The sequence below is a fragment of the Brachypodium distachyon genome, chromosome 4 (assembly GCF_000005505.3).
Source record: "Brachypodium distachyon strain Bd21 chromosome 4, Brachypodium_distachyon_v3.0, whole genome shotgun sequence".
NCBI classification, from domain to species: domain Eukaryota; kingdom Viridiplantae; phylum Streptophyta; class Magnoliopsida; order Poales; family Poaceae; genus Brachypodium; species Brachypodium distachyon.
The window spans coordinates 47,807,088-47,823,834 of record NC_016134.3 but is presented as its reverse complement, the minus strand read 5'-3'; the positions used below and the strand labels follow the sequence as shown (position 1 = coordinate 47,823,834).

Sequence of the window (16,747 nt, the reverse complement as noted above, 5' to 3'; positions counted from 1 at the left end):
CTGTTATGTCATGACCTCCGAGCTGAATAATTGAACAATGTCTTGTTTGTGATCTATGCACTGAAGTTTACTTTTGTACACTCAAGTCATAACCGTTAAAATTTACAAGTAAAATATTAGCACACAAGTTGTAACAAGAGTCGATATGTCCGAGTGGTTAAGGAGACAGACTTGAAATCTGTTGGGCTACGCCCGCGCAGGTTCGATCCCTGCTGTCGACGAGCTTTTTCTTCTTCGTTTTCCTTTTGCATCTCCTAATCCTTTGTCAATTAATCACCCGCTAGCTTGGATTAATCTTCTTCCTCCCCTCCACGCCACGGACAACCGATTACGACTCGCAACCACCAACCAATCGCTTCTGCCTCAGACCACCGCCCCCGCCATTGATTTATATAACCACAAGAACAAGACGAGATTTTTTTTTCTTCTATTAGAACGGAGGGAGCAAGAACACGCAGCAGTCGCCGATTCACGCTGCCTGCCCGTTCCTCGATTCCGCAAAAAGGTGAACTCCCTGTTCCCTCGATTTCCAATTCCCAATCTGGCGGAAGCTTCTTCCTTCCCCTTTGTGGCTTGCTGAGGAGTAGAGTTCGTCGGCTTTGGATTCCTCGCTCGCGTTCCCCTTCCTCAGATTCGCCGCCTCCTTGCATCTCCTTTACCCTGGTCGATTCGTCGATTTCCTGGCTGGCCGGCGGCTTGAATCGCCGCCTTCAGTTTTTCCTATCCCCTCTCCCTTTCTTTCTCCCACTGTTTCTTCCTGGAGAGAGTGAAAAAAGAAATTAGTTGCTTGGGTTGTGAATCCGTATGATAATTTGTGATTCCATTGGCAATGGCAGGTCAACGAGGATGAATTCAAGATTGGGAGCGCCCGTCTTCTTGCTCCTCCTCCTGTTGCTGGCCGTCGGCTCGGGAGCTGTGCTGCAAGACAGGAGGCTTCTCAGGGATCGTGGTATGTCTCCTTACTCTCAACGCCCTTCCTCTGCTGCTAAACTAATAAGGCCTTGAGCCCTTGATATCAAAACCAGTGACACCCCGTATGCAAATTGGAGAACGAATTCAGTTTTTTCTGCGATGGGAATTCCAGGATTTTATGCAAACATTTGCTCTAGGTACAGTAGTGGAGTCCATAAGTTTGTATGAGCTGTAATTGATAGGGGCATCAGGAATTCAGGACTTTAGACATATTGTCTGTTGGCATCAGACCGCTTAGGTTGTGTCAATGCAGCCTGATATATTCTTGTTTTGTGAAGCGTGTGACGTGCGTGTGGCCATTAGAAGGATGGATAAACATTTTGGTTACAGTAGACAGAGGATCGCCAACTTCATCCATCATTACTTTCTGTAATGTGTTATTTGGACAAGTAGACGGGATACCCAACTTCATCATTGACATCATTAATTACTATCGCGTAATTTGTCTTGTATGCTTGATACAGCATTAGTTTTTTTTCCTGTGATTTAAGGCCTAGCTGGGAAACATACATGAACGGAGATACAACCATGATATTCTGCATAATACTGCCAAAGTTGGAACATTTTAAGCTCATGAAATTGCTCTCTTTGTTTCTCCAATTGTTCTTTTGGCCAACAACATTGACGATTTTTATCTGAATTATTTCTCGTCAGCTCTTTATCTTGATACATCTGAGGTCCTAGATTCTCGGCCAATCTACGATGAACAAATTGCCACTACCAAAATCCCTGTCCCTGTTGAGAGGGGCTGCCCACTATGCTCAACTTGTGAGATGTTCACAAATAAATCTGTCAGTTATCTTAGTCAGAAAGAAACACAAGATGACATCTTGGAGATCCTTCATGGCGCTTGTTCTCAGACATTCTCCTTGGCAGAGAAGGTACGACACTTTAACAATGCTACATGCTGGAAGATACTCCTTGGACATCATCGATGGCATATAACCTCTTGTTTCCATCAACTCTCTGCATCTGTCTCTGCAGTGTGTTGAGTTCGTTGACTCGTACGCGAGTCTCCTCTTTGCCAAGGTCGCCGAGATCAAGCCAGATGAGTTCTGCAAACAGTATGGCCTCTGCAGAGACGCAGCCATTCTCTCTGCCGCGAAAAGCGAAAGCACGTGCGCGTTTTGCCACCAACTCATCGACGAAGTTCTCTCCAAAATGAAGGATCCTGATGCACAAGTAACTGCTTTGCCTCGCTTACATAGTTATTGCCCTGCCTGAGCCAGCCAACCTTTCTGCCTCTCTAACATTTTTCCATGGGACATCTGTAGTTTGAAATAATTCAACTTCTCATCAAGGAGTGCAACAAGGTTCAAGGCCATGTCCAGCAGGTAAGCTCGCTTATTTTCTGTGGCTCCGTGATGCTTCCTGACCCGATCGCCTAGTTTGTCAGTTTTAGAACCTTATATGAGTCCTTAATCTGCTCCTTGGGTCAATTTGCAACTGTATGCAAGAATGACATGGTTTGTTGCTCTCGGTTGGCAGTGCAAGAGAATGGTTCTGCAATACGTCCCGCTCATCGTGGCCAATGGCGAGAAGTTCCTCAAGAAGAAGGATGTATGCACCCTCATGCAAGCTTGCGATGCCAGCCAAAAGAGGGCGGTCGCGTCGTTCTTCGACAGTGGATTGCGGAGCGAAGCATGAATGCAGAAACACAGATCTGGGAGTGAGAACAGAGTGATCAAGCATGTATTAGAGAACACAAGTGGTTTGCTGTACATATGTGTATGTTGGCCAAATGGTGCATTCTTTTCGCGTGCTTAGCTTGTACTAGAGATGCAGAGATATAAGATTATATAGCCAACACTGTCAGGTTATGGTGTGTACACTCGTGATACCTTCTATTCTGTGAATCTTCTGTTTACATGAAGAGGCCTGAAAGAAGTGAAATGCAGCAGGCTTCTTTTTTCCTCGACTTCATGACCTCCGTTTCCATCGTCCGGGTTCCCGGCATGTTCCACTGGAAAACATACGTAAATAACTTAATTTTCTATTTCTTAATGAATAGGCGGAGCACTAGAGCTGTTTATTAAAAAAAAAACTTGACTTTTTTTTTGGCTTGAGATACGCTTGAGCTAATTGATTTGTAGGAGGGATGAAGCAAAAAAACATTTTTTTTTCTTTGATAACAATATATTCACCCTTGATTCAAAGGAACGAAAGAAAGGAATGGAATTGTAAGACAAGAATGTTTGGTTTTTGAGAAAACACGGTACAGATGCAGACATCAACAAACATGCATGTACACTCGCCCCCATGGAAAAGATGTTATTGGAACTTTAATTTTTTTCATGAGGTTTGACTTAATTTGACTATGTTTATTAAGATTGCTATGTTTTTCCTATTCCTACAAATCAAAGAGCAAATCTACAAAATTCATGTGTTTTCAATCCTCAGTTTTGCTCCTGCATTCCTATTCCCTATTCTTTTGTTTTTACAATTCCCGTCTTTTTTCATAATCGTGTGAATCAAAGAGGCCCTAATGAGTGCTATCGTGCGGTGGTAACAAAACATATAGCATCCAAAAATTGCTTGTAGCACTAGCAAGGTTTGCGATAAAATGAAGGTTAGCGAGAAAATCCTGATCATTTATCATGCATGATTCTTCCAATCAAATTTTATCATGTTTCTTTTAATATAATTATTTATTTCAAATCAGTGTGGTGGACGAAGCTATTTCAAGTCAAGCGTCCGACGTAAGAGACCAGTGTCAATCATATTCATATATCTGCATATAGCTAAAGTTCAGTTTTCTTTTAAATCTTTTTGTCCGGTAAACAAAACTCCGAGTACTGTAGAGATATATCCTCTCAACACCAAATCATGCATCATGCTTCACTTTTTGTGGGTGCATGCACCTCGTGCAGGTTAATTGGAGTAGATGGAGAGCTTGTACGCATGGCATGCACGCAACAGGGCCAACTTGTCCACTGGCTAGCCATATCTTCTGACAATAAAGATTTATATGTACTATTTGCATGTGGTTTATACTAGGCTTCCATGATCTGTTATGTACTCCGTATATATCCATCCATCCATCAATCCATCTAGGAATGATTAATACCCCCTTAGCCGCCTTTTGGTTCTGCCGGTGTCGTAGCTGGTTTTCAGAGCTAGACTGGAGGAGACTCGGGTCTCCCCATAAATATCGACCTGCATCCGGTAGCTACGAACAGACACACACACACACACCAGCTTAGTCACCATGAGTTCCTTCTCAATGGATAGGCTCCCCGTCGCCGGCCTCCTTGCCTTCCTGCTGCTTCCGGTAATATACTGTTCCTTCCGTTTCATACTAATTGATCCAAATTTGTCCAAATATGTATGTATCTATTTTAAAAAAGTCTAAATGCATGTAATAGAAAGTCACTTAATATGGGACGGAGAGAGTATACTGCTACGTTCTATCAATGCCTAGGTACAGTTAGATCGATAGACAAATAATAGACGACTTGATCTCACAAAGTTATGTTGTCTACATGTCGTGTTTAGATTTCACTACACCATTTTTAGATACTAGAAGTCCAATCTTTGCTCTAACCAAATTTATAAAAAATATGTAAACAATGTAGCCTTTCTAATAAGTACACTGCAAAAATATATATCACGATGGATTTATATATTAGTATATAAAACTAATTTAGAGTGGTCGAAGAAGTCTGACACTCTGACTAACATAAGAAGAGTCAGGAGTCAATTATACATATTATATCTCTTTTTTTTTCCATGCTGCAGATTCTGTCAATAGAAATCGGAGATGCAACAACTGGAGCTCCGGCCGAGGAATACTGGAAGTCCGCTCTTCCCAACAACACTCCCATGCCAGCCTCCCTTTCCCGCCTCATCAGGGGGAGGAGCTCCGTCAACAATGGCTACGACAAATCCGCGACGAAGGCGCAGCTGCGCAAGGCATGCGGCATCTACAACCGCTACGAGAAATCCGCAACGGAGGAGCAGATGCAGCAGCACCATGCCGCCGGCGTCGCGCTCTTCTTCCTAGAGAGCGACATCCAGCCAGGGAAGAAGCTCACCCTCCATTTCATGCCTGCATATGTGGCCGGAGAGAAGTTCCTCCCACGCGGCGAGGCCGACGCCATCCCCTTCTCGTCCGACAAGATCCCGGAGATCCTCAGCCGCTTCTCCTTGAGCCCGGGCTCCGCCGAGGCGGCGGAGGTGGCGGAGACGCTGCGGGACTGCGAGAGGCCCGCGGCGAAGGGCGAGAGGAAGGCGTGCGCCACGTCGCTGGAGTCCATGGTCGACTTCGCCGTGTCGGGCCTCGGGACCAGCCACGTCAGGGTCACCTCGACTGCCGTCGTGGCAGGAGGAAAGGAAGACTCCTTCCAGAAGCAGGAGTACACGGTGGCCGGCGTGAAGCGCGCGTCGGCGGCCGCCGGCGCTCAACGGCTGGTGGTCTGCCACGCGGAGCCGTATGCCTACGCCGTGTTCTCCTGCCACCTGGCACGTGCCACGAGGGCGTACACGGTGTCCGTCGTCGGCGAGGACGGCACGGCGGCGGAGGCCGCCGCGGTGTGCCACACGGACACGGCCGGCTGGAACCCGAAGCACCTCGCGCTGCAGATGCTCAACGTGAAGCCCGGCACGGTGCCGGTCTGCCACTTTCTGCCGCAGAACGACGTTGTCTGGGCTCGCAGCTAGCGGCTGACACTTCGATATATCCTGCCGGCTGGGTTCGCGCGCTTAATTGTGTTGTGTTCTGTATGCTTGCTTTGTCGTCGGTATGTTGTCGTAAAAAATAAGGCAGGAATCGCCAATATCACTGACGGAGGATGAATCGGCCGGTGATGGATGGCCCGTAGGTATTATACGTCACCGAAGCCTCGTCAGCTACCTAGTTAATTTGTACTGTTATGCACAGTTTGGTTTGGTGTGGTAACTATCTGTATCGCTGTATTTAGATTAATCCCAGTGATGGAACGCGCGCTACTTTGTTCCTTTTGCTGCAACCATATATCGCTTCCGTATATACCTTAACCTTGGCCATTATGCATAATCGCGCACAACATGCAACTAATGCATGACACCAAAATGTCATGCTAGCAACTATACCCTCACAAGAGCAAACATCAACCTCCGCCGGTGGCAGGACGTGCACAGAAAAAAAAGTTCTCTTATTCGCAAAAAGAAAAAAAAGAGTTCTCTTCTAAGGGAACGTCGTCGATTCAACGACCAAATTCAGATCATGGGTTTTCATCCCGAAGAGAAGGTCCGAGCAAACTTCTAACAATGCCTTTCAACAAAATGCCGTAATGTATCATTGATTTTGAGAGCAAATCTTGTTGCTACTGTAGTACATAAACGACGCACCTGCTTCCATTTTTTTTCATAGTGCCCCTGTTTCTTGAACACGTCCATCTAAAGATCGACATTTCCGCTCGCTACAAATGCTCCAAGAAACTATATATCGGGCCATATAAACTAGAGCGACACTCCCAATTCATCATCTTTGCATGCGTTAATCCACAAATGAATCCCCATATTATGACAATCCAGGATCCAGAGTTATAAATCGAGGCGCCCGCCGCACCACTCTTCTCATCGAACACACAGCTGCAGCTCAGCGTTTGCTCGCCCGATCTTGCGGTTCTTGGCAGCAAAGGAAGGAACTAGGCGAGCGAGCGATCAATGGCGTCGTCGAAGCCGAAGCGCGCCGCCGCGTTCTTCCTGATCCTCGCGGTAGCGGCGAGGGCGAGCGGGTCCGGGGGCGCGGACGAGGACTCGCTCCGGTTCCCGGGGTTCCCCGGCGGCCGGGGCCGCAGCCCCGCCGGCGGCTACCCTGGCAGGGTGTCCCCGCCGGCGGCGCCTCGCGGGAAGCCATGGCCGTCGTCGTCCCCCCCGCCGCCGCTGCAGTCCTCGCCCGCGGCGGGGACGCCCTCGATCCCCGCCTGCACACCGGCGCAGCCCCTCCCGGGCTTCCCGGGCCTGCAGCAGCCCGGGGGAAACCCCGGGGCCTCTTCTTCTTCGTCTCCGGCGGACTGCGTGACGCCGCTGGCGGGGCTGATGACGTGCGCGTCGTTCCTGACGGGGTCGGAGGCGGACACCCCGACGCCGCAGAGCGAGTGCTGCTCGGGGCTGGGGATGTTCCTCAACAGCACCGCCGCCGTCGACGACCGCTCGCTCCGCTGCCTCTGCCCGGTCATCCTCGGCGACGTCAACCGGATGCTCCCAAAGCCCATCGACCCCGTCCGCATGATGTACCTCCCCATCTCCTGCGGCGTCGTCCTCCCGCCACAAGTCCTCTTCATCTGCTTCAGTAAGTCACTGCTCTTCCTCTTAGTTCTATTCCCAGTTTCAATTTTGAATTTGAATTTCAAGTTTGAGTTTGGATTTGAATTGATGAGATTTTGTTTTTTGGCAGCTGGGCAGCCAACGCCGCCCGTGGTCTCGCGCATCCCGGACTCCTGGATGACACCAGCTTCATCAGGCAATTCCTTCATTCTCTCAAAAATTTGTCAAATACTTTTTTGAAACAATTTTGATCAGAATTATGACCTGCTAATCAAATTCAAGACAGCTTGTGGTTTGTGATTTTATAAAGCTTGATCTCTGATGTTTTTGTCTTGTGTTTCATGATGCAGCTTTGTCGCCTTAATGGAAGAAAGACAGACTGAACCAGAGATTCCCTATAACTAATTGATGATGATACCAAGTTAACCTGTGCCTATTGGCAGAGCTGGGGCGTGCTTTCTGTCTTGAGTTCGGATGCAGCTATCACTGAATTTATTTATTACTATTATATATAGAGGATGGGCCTGTGCTTCAGAAACTAGTTACCAACTACCTTACAGCTAGCTGACCTAGATTGGGTCAGTACATCATGTGTTATGTAAGAGCATATTCTTTTCCATTGAAAAGTATATACACATATACAAGAGACATTGTATTCATGTGTTCTTATATCGTTAACCAAAAGAGTGTGATCAATCTGGCAAAGAGAACACACAAAGAACTGGAGTATGCAGAAAAATACAGGTTAACTGCAGTGAAAGAAACAATTGACATAATTAAACAGTAAACTTTCATGCAGAAACATAGGAAACTTCTGTGACATCCTTTCTTATTTTATTTCAAATAAAATTTACTGCGTCAACCGAAATGAGTACACACAATTGGCCATGATGTGATATATAGTCACATTTCAACCAATAGCCTCAATATTTGGCTTGCAACAGCAAACTAAATGTACTAACTGGTATTCCTAAAGATTACGTACATGGATCTTAACACCCTTTACATGACCTCTCGCCGAAAAGATGTAGTAACCTGCAATCGAGCTCATCACGCAGAGTAGCCACCATCTTTTCACGCCTCTTTATTTTCTTCTTATTATTACTACCATATACCAGCCAACAAATACGATCACACATCGGCTTTATTCTGGGAATAGCTTGGGTCAAAACTCTTTGTTTCCTCTAACAAAAGATTACCTCATCTCCTGTATGGCTGTAACATAAAAAGAACATGAGTAGGAATGGTACATTGGTCTGTGGTTCAGAAAGGACAAGAAATAACATGTCGCCCTACCTTGACGTTTGTAGTTTCCCTCCTCAAGACTTGTGAAGAGCACGGACACGGTCTTGGATTAATTTCCTCTCCAAGTCCGACACTCCCCCGAAAGCATGCTCTGGCAGGCTCTCAAAAGCTTCTTTATTCGGATCACTCTTAGCTAGATCATAGGTTGCAGCACGGATAGCTTTCTTACTGGGTCCACATGGTCTTATGGAGGTTAGCTTGTCATAAGCCGTGTTAAGCTGCAAGTGACAGATGGAAAGTTAATGATTTATAGGTACAGTGCGTATATGGACAGAGGGTAATAACATGACTTGATCATGATTTGTAGGTACTATACGTATATGATTACATGAAATGGGCTTACATTCATATTCTCGAACCAGAACATGTAGCAAATTGCAACCGCAGGTGCTCTCCCAAGTCCAGCAGTGCAATGGATGTAAACTCGGCCTTTGCCTTGTGATATAGCCCATTCTAGTGCTGAAACTGCTTTCGGCAATTGTTTCCTCAATGAATCTGGATCAAAATCTACTGCCTGCAAACAAGGAATTGCAAATATTGATAGTTCTGCTTCTGAAAATTATACTTAGCTAGCAATTTGCATATGAGTTGCAGCTTGGCTTCTTCAAGATTGCTTTTTTGCCTTCTAGAGATAGCACCAACAAATTCTAATTCTACAGACAACAGATCATTGCTTAATTGCTCTATCTTGTCAAAATAAGTAAGTGCTATGATTATTCTGTAATTCGATTATTTTCAGTGAACCATGAAGCTCAATTGGAGAGCCACTGCAATCCAAAACACAATTTCACTATTCAATCATCAATTTGGTCCTCAGCATGGATACACCGATAATAGAATGAACATATGGAAAAGGCCCAATACTATGAACATAAATCACCACTGATGTTATCAGATTTTACAAGCATCCAGCAAAAAAACAGGAAACCCACTCAGTGGATAAATATGTAAGAAACATTCAGCAAAACAAGACACTAGCTAAGTGGATAAATATGAAACTCACCGGTCTTCTGATATGTTCAACGCCAAGTTCTTTGCACCTAGAGACAACAGCTTGGAAGTCAATGCCCCAATATTCAATGTCCTTGTCCTGCTGTAGACAAAGAATATAGGCTACATTTTCCTCATCTTTCAAGTGATTAATATCTTCGGGCTTCTGAGGTTGCGAGCCAACAATCAAGCTATCACTTATGACAGCATAATTCATACCTAAGTACCAGGTGTAATAATTACTTCATCAATGCAAAAGAGGGATTGTTCTCATCGGCTCTAAATAACCATTATATCTTGTCCGGCATTTTTAAAATGTAATAATAAAGCAGCAAAGAAAACCTAATAGACTCATCGAGAAATGAGGAACCAATATGTGCTTCTACATAAAGCTGCCCTCTCTAGAAATTGCTACTGAATATCCTGAATCCAATTTTTAACCATATGCAGATCAATGGAACAAGAAAGGATATCGACTTATAACATGTCAGTGATACAACCTAACAAAATGGTCTGAATCTAGACCTACAATTTATTTGGCCAAGAGAAAAACAAGATTGCGCACCAAATTAAATGTCTAGTTGATTTCATCCAGGAGTGTCCACAAACTGATGAACCACACTAACCAGAATACATCGAGCTACCCATGCACCAATTAGTGCTAGAAAGTGCCCAATGAGCAACACAATTCAACATTTTCATCACAAATTGGCATTTTGTGGAACAAAATACCATAAAAAGAAATCAGACCGAAGGATTATCCCAGCTATAACTCAAGCCTCAAGGCCAGCGAAAGTAGAAGCGAGATCCCCAAAATACAATCTTTATACACACAACCAAATCATTAGCAATTTCACCAAGCACTGCATTTGCATAATCACGGCAGCATCTCTACGAGCAACCATTAATCCGCCCGCCGTGAGGAAACAAGGTTCCATACATATACATTTACATACCAAGATCGTGGTGGTACTCGTAGGGGTTCCGCATCATCCGCTTCATGGCGGTGTTGTAGTCCTCCATCCTCCCGCCCCCGCCAGCTCCGGCCGGAACCGTGGACGAGCGGCACAGGAGTGTCCGCTGGCGGCGGCTCCCGCCGCGCCATCTGGGAGCAGAGGCGGCCGCTGGTGCCGGCCTCCTGCTCCGGACGACTCCGGCGCCGGTCGGGAGGCGCGGGGAGGCGTTCGCCGTGGCCGCCATTGTTGCGAGATCTTTCGCCGAGCTCTGATCTAGGGAGAGAGAGAAAGCAGAGGGGGCCGGTGCGGTGGCTGTTCTACGGTCAGCGGTGGCCGGAAAGAGAAGCAAATGTGTTGCTTTTTTTTCAGTTCCGATAACTGTGGACGAACGGACAAAACAAAACAGACGGGTGGTCCGGGTGGATGACAAGAGGGGCCTCACTCACTTCTGCAATGAACAAATATATCTCCATTTTCTTAGCTCACCTTTAATTTGGATTGTTGGGCCAAGTCACCTGTGGTCAGGAGAAGATGGAGAGGGCCAAGCCTACACCGCCGGAGCCGCCGGCCGGCGGTCAGCTGGAATCGGATCTCCTCCGCATCATGCAGCAACACCACCACCAATCCCTCCGCCAACGTCAACAAACCGGTAATATTTCAACCAACCAACCGACCACCAATCCCTTCAAATTTCCCCGCAGAAATCCCAATCTGCTCTCGCTAATTGCTCCGCAGAGAGGGCGAAGAAGAGCGCCCTGAGCAGCGCGGCGCGTGTGGCGGGGCACCTGGTGGACGCCGTGGACGGCGGCGTGCAGGAGCTGTTCGTCAACGAGAAGCGCGTGGAGGCGGAGGCCCGCGCGCTGCTCGCCGCCGTCGCGCGCTACCGGAAGCAGACCGACCAGTGGCTCGCCGCCACCAACGCCGTCAACTCCGTCCTCAAGGTGTGTTGTGGCCTTGTGGGTATTCATCATACTCTGCTGCTGCTGCTGCTGGCCCCCATGTGTTTATGGTTTTGGCAAATTAGCAGGATCCTAACATTATTTATTACTACTCCATGATAAGTAGTACTGGATAAATGGATGATCGATTTGTATGAAATTATCCGTGGTGCCCACAGTGGATTAAAATCCTGTTAATGAAGACTGTAGACTGAGTAGAGCATGAATCCTGTAAATGTTCAGTGACCACTGGTCAGTGCTTAGTGAAGTTAGAAAGTTTAGGTGTTATTTAGATGTCAGAAAATTACAAAAACATAACCCTGCATTTTGAGATAATTACATATGAGAGCTTGGTGCTGGGCAAATGACATGATTTCTTTCTCAGGTTCCATGTGCCATTCTTATTGCTGAATAGTTCCTGCTTTGATTTGTTTGCAGGAAATTGGAGATTTTGAGAACTGGATGAAGATCATGGAGTTTGACTGTAGAAGTATCAACGCTGCAATCCGGAACATTCATCAGTCGTGATTCTGCTTGGCTCCTGCAACAGTGATGTTACCCAGTGTACGCTCATTCCGCTCTCGTCTGAGTTTGACTGAATTTATTTCAGCTGTGAACTCTCTTGTACAGAATTAGTTATCTGTAGCAGAAAATTGTCGTGGCTTTGGACGGTGATAAACAAAGAATGTGGTGTGTGATTTAGTGCCTGCTGCTAATTAACCTCTGAGAAATTTCTCTCTGTCTTTGAGAACATACGCCCTTGTATTTACTGGAAAGTATCTTCTCTTAAGAAATTGGAACACCAAGCTGCTGTCCTTGGAATGACAGAAAGGTGTGTGACAAGGGGGGCTCACTCACTTCTGCAATGAGCAAATCCATCTCCGTTTTCTGAGGCTTATTAGGATGGTGTCAACCTTACCTTAATTAAGCTCACCTTCAGGGAGAGCTGGTGGTAGCCATTAAATTTTCTGACTCAAATTTCTATCTCCTGTTCAAAATTTCTGATGAACCTGCAGATTCTATTAGCTGGGCCTCTGGTATTCCTCTTGGCGTTAGTAAGTTAGATCTTTCTGTTCTGGTGTAAACCATTGGTGGCATATTATCCCTGCTTCCACACCAGCTATCTGGAATTCAAATTTTTCTTCTGGCTGTTGATCATTAGCAAACTTTTGACAAGAGATTACTTTGGCTAAACGACAACTCAATATTCAAGTGTGTTTTGCACACTGAAATTGAATCTATAATACAACATCTTTTCTGTTATTGCTTATCACATACTATGTATGATATCTATCAGCTGTTGGTAGCTGCACCCTGACAAGTAATACTATCATATCAGATTAAGCATAACAATGGGGTTACATCTGCATCTTTATATCGGCTTCTGTAAACTGCGTGATAGTATACAACATCTGTTTTCAGCTATTGAGATCTTGTGGTCAAAGTACTAGTACTACATGGCTGCTGGACGAGGAGCTGCGGCTAATGGAAAAGGGCAAGAGGAGAAAATTTGCTTATTGTTGTTGACAGTCTGAAGGCGGGGGATGCGAGAATTTGGTTCCGAAGAATCATAGCTTTTGCTGGATACTTCCTCCGATCCTAAATTCTTATCGTGGTTTTAGTTCAAATTAGAATCGGCCGGAGGGGGTACATTGTATCTAGAGCCTGCTTAGTGCCCCTGTGGTATTATATTACAGTACTGTGCACAATGCTATATAGAGTGTCGAAGATTATGTGGTTTGCGGAGGAAGTGCTCATCGCATTAACTTGTTAATTTGGCACGTGATTCTTATATATCCACTAACTCTTGACTCACAGCTGGAGTATTTCATATGCATTTTTGTGGTATTTCAGCATTGCGCACTATATATGCCATAGTATATTTTTAGTTCATGGTGGTGCACTATCCTGTATATGTAAGCAAGATCACGTGGGTTTGTGGAAGAATTGCTCTTCGCATGAACTTGTTAATGCCTGTAACTCTCACCCTTGCAAGTATTTGATAATCCTCACCTTAACTGATCAAAGTCAAACCAAAACAAACCCTTATCTTATCTCTGTCTTGGTGCAATGCAAACCATTTGGCTTTGTAAGTGGTTCACTCGTCAGCGCTAACTACACTGCACGCATGCCAGCTGCCGAACTTAATCTCTTGTGCAAGTCATGGATGATGCCCTGTCCTGCACTATACTATACATGTAGATGATGCCCTGGACTTGGCTGGAGTATATCAATTAGCCAACATGATGGGGATGCTAACGATGTTGGAAGTTAGAATTAAGACGATTAATCAAAGCTTATTAGCTGTATATACATCTACATGTAGCCGCCGGCCTTGCGTGCATGCATGTAATAAGATTTAGCTAATTAAGCTGCTAATGGTAGCCACACTATCGCCTACATAAGTTGACTTCCTGAGCAAACCATAGGGCATTGCTCCTTCCTTTTTTTTTCAGTGAAAACCATCGTGGGGAGTTGTAAAATTAATTTTTTTTGAGAACGTAAAATTAAGTTGGTTGGTGCTTCGAGAAGGGCATGCAGATATATTGCTTCAAAATGACTAGTGTCTGCCGCAAGTCATGGAATGGAAACCTTGAAGCCTACTAGAGGGCAAAATTATGGTGAGATCAATGATTCAAATGTTTTAAATTACACAAAGTCAACTTTGTTTTACTTCCGAAAAACAAAGTGAAGGTTTTAAATTACACAAGAAAAAAAAATCCGTCATCTAACTTGTCGTGTTCAAATGGTCGCTCAAATTTTCTCCATACACTTATCGCTCCCTAACTATCTAAACCGAAAACAATCAAGTCATCATGACAATTCTGAGACCAAAAGCACGGCACTGATACCGCTTCACAAAGAACAGAGTGACCATTGATGTCCGTTTCGAACGAAAAATATCAAAAATAATGGAGAAACTACTTGTGTGTACTCTACAACGGGAAAAAAAATACTTTTTCTCGTCGCACAAATCGTTCGTGGCCGTTGATATATTTTTGAAACGGGATATGGATGTCAGCTGCGCACCATTTGTTTATCCACACTAGAAAAATTAACAAAATTGCTGGTTCAAAATGGCACGATCTCTCAAAACGTGTGCCCGTGTTCTTTTGCTTCGTCAAAACGACCACTCTACCGACCGGGTCAGGTCAGCCCACGACCCACTGACGCGCGGGGCCCGCGTTTCAGACTGCTAGCTGGGCCCGCCTGCCCAACCCAAGCCCCCGAGGCCCCGACCCGCGATAAAACCAGGACAGGACGCGTTGCTTGTCTTCGTCCTCCCCCATCCCCGCCTCCTACCGGAAGCGACCCCGGTCCCATCCTCCAATCTCCATTCCTCTCGGTTCTTCCGCCACGGAGCGATTTTGATTTGCTTCTTGCTGAATTGTGTTCCGAGCGACTTCGTTCCTTGTCTCCTTCTTTCGGGGGAGTTTTCTCCTGTTTGTTTTCTTTGATTGATTGATTTTAGTCATCGGAAATGTGCCCGCTGCGGGTGATACTCATCTTCCTCTCCGCCACCGTCGCCGGCTTCTTCCTCCTCCGGGGCCTCAACGCCGGCGGCAACGAATTCCTCGACGATGACTGCTCCTCGGAACCGGAATCTCCCAGGGCCGCTGCCGCCGCCGTTCCCCTCCGCTCCAAGGTACCACCACCCCCTGGGCCCTGGCCTTTACCTAACCAACCCCACCAACCCCCTTTTGCTTTCCCCATTCTTAGCTTGCTGATTATCGTCATTGCGCCTCTCTCTCTTTTTTCTTTTCTTACCTAATCCTCCTGCAATGCTAGTTGAGATTTTCGGCAACGCATGTTCTTGTTGCAACGATTGTTAGGTAGGAATAATGTATTCAGGATAGAAAGGAAAAAAAAAGAGTTGAATTTGTGCTGGACGTTGAAGCATACATTGGAATGGAAAAGTTAATTGTGTTAGCTTAATGGTGAGCAATTCATGGTGGCAGGTTGGTGAGGCCTAACTGTATTCATGATTAATTGAACAACCACCAAAGACTTGGTTAATTTTCACTTCCCCCACCATATCTATCTGCTGCAATAGGTAGAATGCTGCATCATGCCAAATTTATGATAGACTAATGTAATCATGGCCGATAACAACTCATTGTTCTCTATCTAATTTAGAGGCTAATTAACTAGCACTGAATGATGTGTTTGTGCATGCGGATGCAGGTCGGTTCGGCTGTGAGAACCGGATTCTGGACGACGGTGGACATGGCGAGCGGGCGGTACCTCTGGCGGACCCTTGTTGCACCACCGTCTGATTCTGAATCCGACAAGGCCCGGTGACAAGAACTTGATCTCTGTTGTGTGTTTAATGGTTGTGTAATTGGAGGATACACGGGACGGAATTGACATGACGTGGCTGCAATTGTAAAAACGGGGTTTATATGTTGAAGTAAATGGAAAAGATTATTCATATTTGGGCCTCTTATCACACGACGAGATTCGTAAATGCAATGTTTTCGTTTTGGCATATGAGAAATGCCCGAAGCAGGGATTCAGTTGTTTCTCCAAAGCAAGAGTTGACATTTTTCTTTTACTTTCATCTGGCGAGGCTTTTTTTTTTTGTTCTTTCTATTGGTCATTTGCTGAAGCTGTTTTTTCAAGTAAATGTTTTTTTTCCTGGGTGTTCTTGAGTTGTCTTGTTGGTGTTCAAACTAATTGGAAAGGATCAACATTTGAAGGAAGCGCCAAATCTGTGGTATTCCTCTTGGAAAGTTCCTTGGATGGTTGGTTGGTTACCAATGTGGAAAATGAGGTCCTGGAGATGTTGGATCTATCCTCAGTGATAGAGACCATCTCTATTCCTTGCAAGTGTATTTGAATTAATCAACACGCGAAGAACGTTCCGTCTCATATGTTCTTTTATTTATCATTTACTCTGCTTTCTCAAATTAATCATTACATTCCAGTGAAGTTGGAAGCTTCTATGCCTCATTGCTGATCTACTACTCCACTACTCATTTTGGAAGTGTTTTTTTGCCTAATGGAAGTCTCAAGTCTGCGTGTTGAGACAAGACAGTCTGTTGATTTTTGTTTTTTGCATATCATAACTTCTTCTAAAGTTCTGGTATAATAAACATATGAAATAAATACTATGGTCCTGATAATTATGAAATATCAATCTTCAAGGGAGGCATATTTTGGATTCTAATTTAATCCAAATTGCATCAGACAAGTAAAACAGGTCTCTCGAGGAGATGACTGGCCACGGTGGGTTCAGATTTATTGTCACCAGTAGGTTTTGGCATACCTAAATTCAATATCCAGTTATATGATGTGCAGGTGCATACGAGCCATTGGTAGTTCAGTACAGTTTTC

General features: G+C 45.3%; 6 protein-coding genes and 1 non-coding gene across 7 annotated transcripts; 6 read left to right on the top strand and 1 right to left on the bottom strand.

Moving 5' to 3' along the window:
• The first annotated feature begins 139 nt into the window (after window positions 1-139).
• Window positions 140-221, top strand: TRNAS-UGA. Its single transcript has one exon. It is a non-coding gene; the product is annotated as a tRNA-Ser (tRNA).
• Window positions 179-2,890, top strand: LOC100830063 (prosaposin). The gene is made up of 6 exons (XM_003578980.4): window positions 179-505; window positions 837-949; window positions 1,627-1,853; window positions 1,957-2,154; window positions 2,247-2,306; window positions 2,461-2,890. The coding sequence occupies exons 2-6, from the start codon at window positions 847-849 to the stop codon at window positions 2,617-2,619; spliced, it is 747 nt and encodes a 248-aa protein (XP_003579028.1). The 5' UTR covers window positions 179-505; window positions 837-846; the 3' UTR covers window positions 2,620-2,890.
• A 1,161-nt stretch (window positions 2,891-4,051) lies between these two features.
• Window positions 4,052-5,939, top strand: LOC100829751 (BURP domain-containing protein 3). The gene is made up of 2 exons (XM_003578979.4): window positions 4,052-4,243; window positions 4,711-5,939. The coding sequence occupies exons 1-2, from the start codon at window positions 4,181-4,183 to the stop codon at window positions 5,629-5,631; spliced, it is 984 nt and encodes a 327-aa protein (XP_003579027.1). The 5' UTR covers window positions 4,052-4,180; the 3' UTR covers window positions 5,632-5,939.
• A 406-nt stretch (window positions 5,940-6,345) lies between these two features.
• Window positions 6,346-7,917, top strand: LOC100841268 (palladin). The gene is made up of 3 exons (XM_003577091.4): window positions 6,346-7,246; window positions 7,352-7,417; window positions 7,572-7,917. The coding sequence occupies exons 1-3, from the start codon at window positions 6,619-6,621 to the stop codon at window positions 7,583-7,585; spliced, it is 708 nt and encodes a 235-aa protein (XP_003577139.1). The 5' UTR covers window positions 6,346-6,618; the 3' UTR covers window positions 7,586-7,917.
• Window positions 7,918-8,025: 108 nt separating this feature from the next.
• On the bottom strand, window positions 8,026-10,753 carry LOC100840963 (phosphoglucan phosphatase LSF2, chloroplastic). Its single transcript, XM_003577090.4, has 5 exons — window positions 10,473-10,753; window positions 9,530-9,735; window positions 8,870-9,040; window positions 8,518-8,744; window positions 8,026-8,436 (listed from the first exon to the last, which is right to left on the bottom strand). Exons 1-4 carry the CDS (start codon window positions 10,714-10,716, stop codon window positions 8,541-8,543), a joined length of 825 nt encoding a protein of 274 aa, XP_003577138.1. The 5' UTR covers window positions 10,717-10,753; the 3' UTR covers window positions 8,026-8,436; window positions 8,518-8,540.
• A 221-nt stretch (window positions 10,754-10,974) lies between these two features.
• LOC100829442 (biogenesis of lysosome-related organelles complex 1 subunit 1) lies at window positions 10,975-13,227 on the top strand. The gene is made up of 4 exons (XM_003578978.4): window positions 10,975-11,121; window positions 11,208-11,413; window positions 11,849-11,974; window positions 12,833-13,227. Exons 1-3 carry the CDS (start codon window positions 11,004-11,006, stop codon window positions 11,936-11,938), a joined length of 414 nt encoding a protein of 137 aa, XP_003579026.1. The 5' UTR covers window positions 10,975-11,003; the 3' UTR covers window positions 11,939-11,974; window positions 12,833-13,227.
• A 1,443-nt stretch (window positions 13,228-14,670) lies between these two features.
• On the top strand, window positions 14,671-15,862 carry LOC100829146. The gene is made up of 2 exons (XM_003578977.3): window positions 14,671-15,056; window positions 15,596-15,862. Exons 1-2 carry the CDS (start codon window positions 14,892-14,894, stop codon window positions 15,710-15,712), a joined length of 282 nt encoding a protein of 93 aa, XP_003579025.1. The 5' UTR covers window positions 14,671-14,891; the 3' UTR covers window positions 15,713-15,862.
• Window positions 15,863-16,747: the final 885 nt, after the last annotated feature.